General features: G+C 36.1%; 1 protein-coding gene across 1 annotated transcript; it reads right to left on the bottom strand.

Moving 5' to 3' along the window:
• Positions 1–396: 396 nt before the first annotated feature.
• LOC107736805 (fatty acid synthase-like) lies at positions 397–2,456 on the bottom strand (the record flags this gene model as incomplete). The annotated part of the gene is made up of 3 exons (XM_016548153.1): positions 2,315–2,456; positions 902–1,051; positions 397–549 (listed from the first exon to the last, which is right to left on the bottom strand). Coding segments are annotated over exons 2-3 (280 nt in total), but the record flags the coding sequence as incomplete, so codon positions are not given.
• Positions 2,457–2,659: the final 203 nt, after the last annotated feature.

The following is a 2,659-nucleotide window of genomic DNA, read 5'->3' as shown; positions in this document are numbered from 1 at the left end:
TTCTTATTATTATCAATGTTAAAAACAGTTGTGCTGCTTAATATTCTTGCGGACACTGTGATAGACATTTTTCAGGATTCTTTGATGATTAGAAAGTCAAAAAGAACAGCATTTATTTAAGAGAAATCTTTAACATTATAACTGTCTTTACTCTCACTTCAATGCATCCATACTGAATAAAATAAAATAAAATGTTTTACATAGTTTTAGAGTATAGCATGTAATACCACAAGACATCAACTACATTTCATATACCCATATAGCAGCGCATGCCTGAAAATAACATTTACATTTATCAATTTGGCAGACGCATTTATCCTAAATTTTTCAAGGGCATTAACTACCACAAAATACCTTATTTAATACCTATTATCTAAGAGGGCAGCTGAGACTAACCTCCATCGACGATGGCCTCGTACGATATCTCTAGCATAAGCCTCAGCTGTGGGTCCATGGTGTGGGCCTGTTTGGGATGCACACCAAAGAAGGCTGCATCAAATCTGTCGATTTCTTTTAGTTTTCCATTTCTTCGGGGAAGGCCATACAGACCTAGAATTTTAAAAAAGGAGGGAAAAAAGGAATCAAAAGCGCACTCTACTCATCGCCCTAAGCCTGCTTGTGCTTTAGCACATGAATGAGAGTATTAGCTTGGTGCCAACAGAGAGAAGAGAGACGGGCCCTTCATAAGACCCAAAGCCAGACGGACAAGGAAAAGCACAGAACAGCAGCCAGGTAGGCAAGGAGACCAGCAGATGGAAGACACTACAAACCCCAGGGTGGTCTTAAGGAAAGCATTATGATAAAAATCATGTTAATTAAGTCTAAATGTTACTTAAAAGTTATTTAAAATGATATAAAAATTATTCAAAGTGATAAAGACATTCAAATATTATTAGCATACCTGGTTTCCACCGCCTGTCATCTTCTGTGACCATGTCCACTCCATTGAAAAGGTTCTGCCAAAATTCTTCCAAATTGTTTGACTCAGGAAGGCGACCTGAAATTCCGGCTATAACAATATCCTCCATGTCTGGTTAGTTTTTCTTTGATTCTAAGGGAGAAAAAATGTTTCAATCAGTAAACAAAATTTTCCGGCGTGGCCTGGAAAACCGGACACTTTTGTTCCCCATTTCAGGGTCAGAGCACTCAAAGCGACAGCATGGATGGGATTCCTGTTCATTCAATGCAATCAAGAAGCGCTGACAAGTACAAAGTGTCCCTCTGTTCCACTTTCCTCAAAACACAAAGGAGGGTTCATTTTAATTTGGTGGACCACAGAAACTTCATTAAATATGCCAAGAGAAAAATCAACTCATCTGACTGTACAGCATGCAATGTAGCAATGCCATCTAGTATATTTTACCATCTTTACGAAGCAAGCACAATAACTAAAAATTAACCTCAACAAGTAAGAAAATTAACTTGAACAAGTTAATTTAATTTGTACAGAATAATTTACAGATGAAAAATTCTGAAAATATTATTATGCAGATATTCTGTTCAGCAGTAGTAATGTATTGTTTCGACTCTTGGGCATTTGTAATGCTTTTTTGTAAATTATGTGAAAAATATGATAGAGAGTAGCATGTAAAGCAATAAACATGCATTACATAACAGCTATTCAGCTAGTCACTACAACCTTGACTGAGCATGACTGAGTTGTAAATGATATTAGTGCCCAGTAGCTATAAACGTAGGACAGATAATTGTGCAAAAATTATGCTTCATAAATCAATAAACTTAATTACAATTGTCCAAATAAAAGAACATCAGAGGAGGATCTTTTAATCATTTGCTTTCTTTAAAAAATTGTAAAAAAAAAAGAAGAAAAAAAAATTTAGTTCTTGTTGATTTGTTGACACTTTACAATTACATAAATAGAATTAGCAAAAGTGGACAGGTAAGTCTGAGCAGAGGAATTAGCCTTCTTTGTTGCCATAGTGACAACCGGAAGGAGTCTTTGCCGGGCAGGTGCTCATATGCACCAGCTTGTCTGTGAACGTGAACGTGCATGTGTGTGTCATCTAAAGTACCATTTAATGCAACAGTACAATATAGACATGTCAGAAAGCAGTCAATGAACTGAACACAACATAATGAAGCAGCTATACAGTAGATAGAACTACTGGTACCACAAAACAGCTATATAGGTTTTAGTGTGAGCCAGACTACACCATCCTGGTTAGGATTACAGTAGTACTAGAAGTAAATAGCTATTCTGATTGCTTAACATTTAACTACAAATACAACAACTTTACGCTTGGCAGAAGCAGATTGAAAAAATAAACAGATTTTCGAATGGACAGTAATCTACCTGACCCAGATCCGAAGCAGCAGTTGAGTTAGTGATGTAGCGGACCGCTCCGATTAACAACCTCCCATGGTGCAGTGCTGTCATTAGCTGATGACAGTATTACAGTCGTAAAGTCCTTTAAACATCAGCCACACTCTTGCTGCTTAGACCATAAATAAATACAATGAATTCGCAAAAATTCTTTGATAGATTAATGAAGATAATTTCTGCATTCTGAGTTAATAAGAGAGAAGATATGTAATGTGTTTTTTTTTCACCTGTGTAAAACACATACACATATATCATTGGGAGCCCATATATGAATACAATACAGTATACTGAACATGAGGGTTAATTAAATAAATA

Source organism: Sinocyclocheilus rhinocerous, unplaced genomic scaffold (genome assembly GCF_001515625.1).
Source record: "Sinocyclocheilus rhinocerous isolate Xijiao unplaced genomic scaffold, SAMN03320098_v1.1 C36995657, whole genome shotgun sequence".
Lineage (NCBI taxonomy): Eukaryota > Metazoa > Chordata > Actinopteri > Cypriniformes > Cyprinidae > Sinocyclocheilus > Sinocyclocheilus rhinocerous.
Note: the sequence above shows the minus strand (reverse complement) of the source record. Positions and strands in the feature narration are given on the sequence as shown.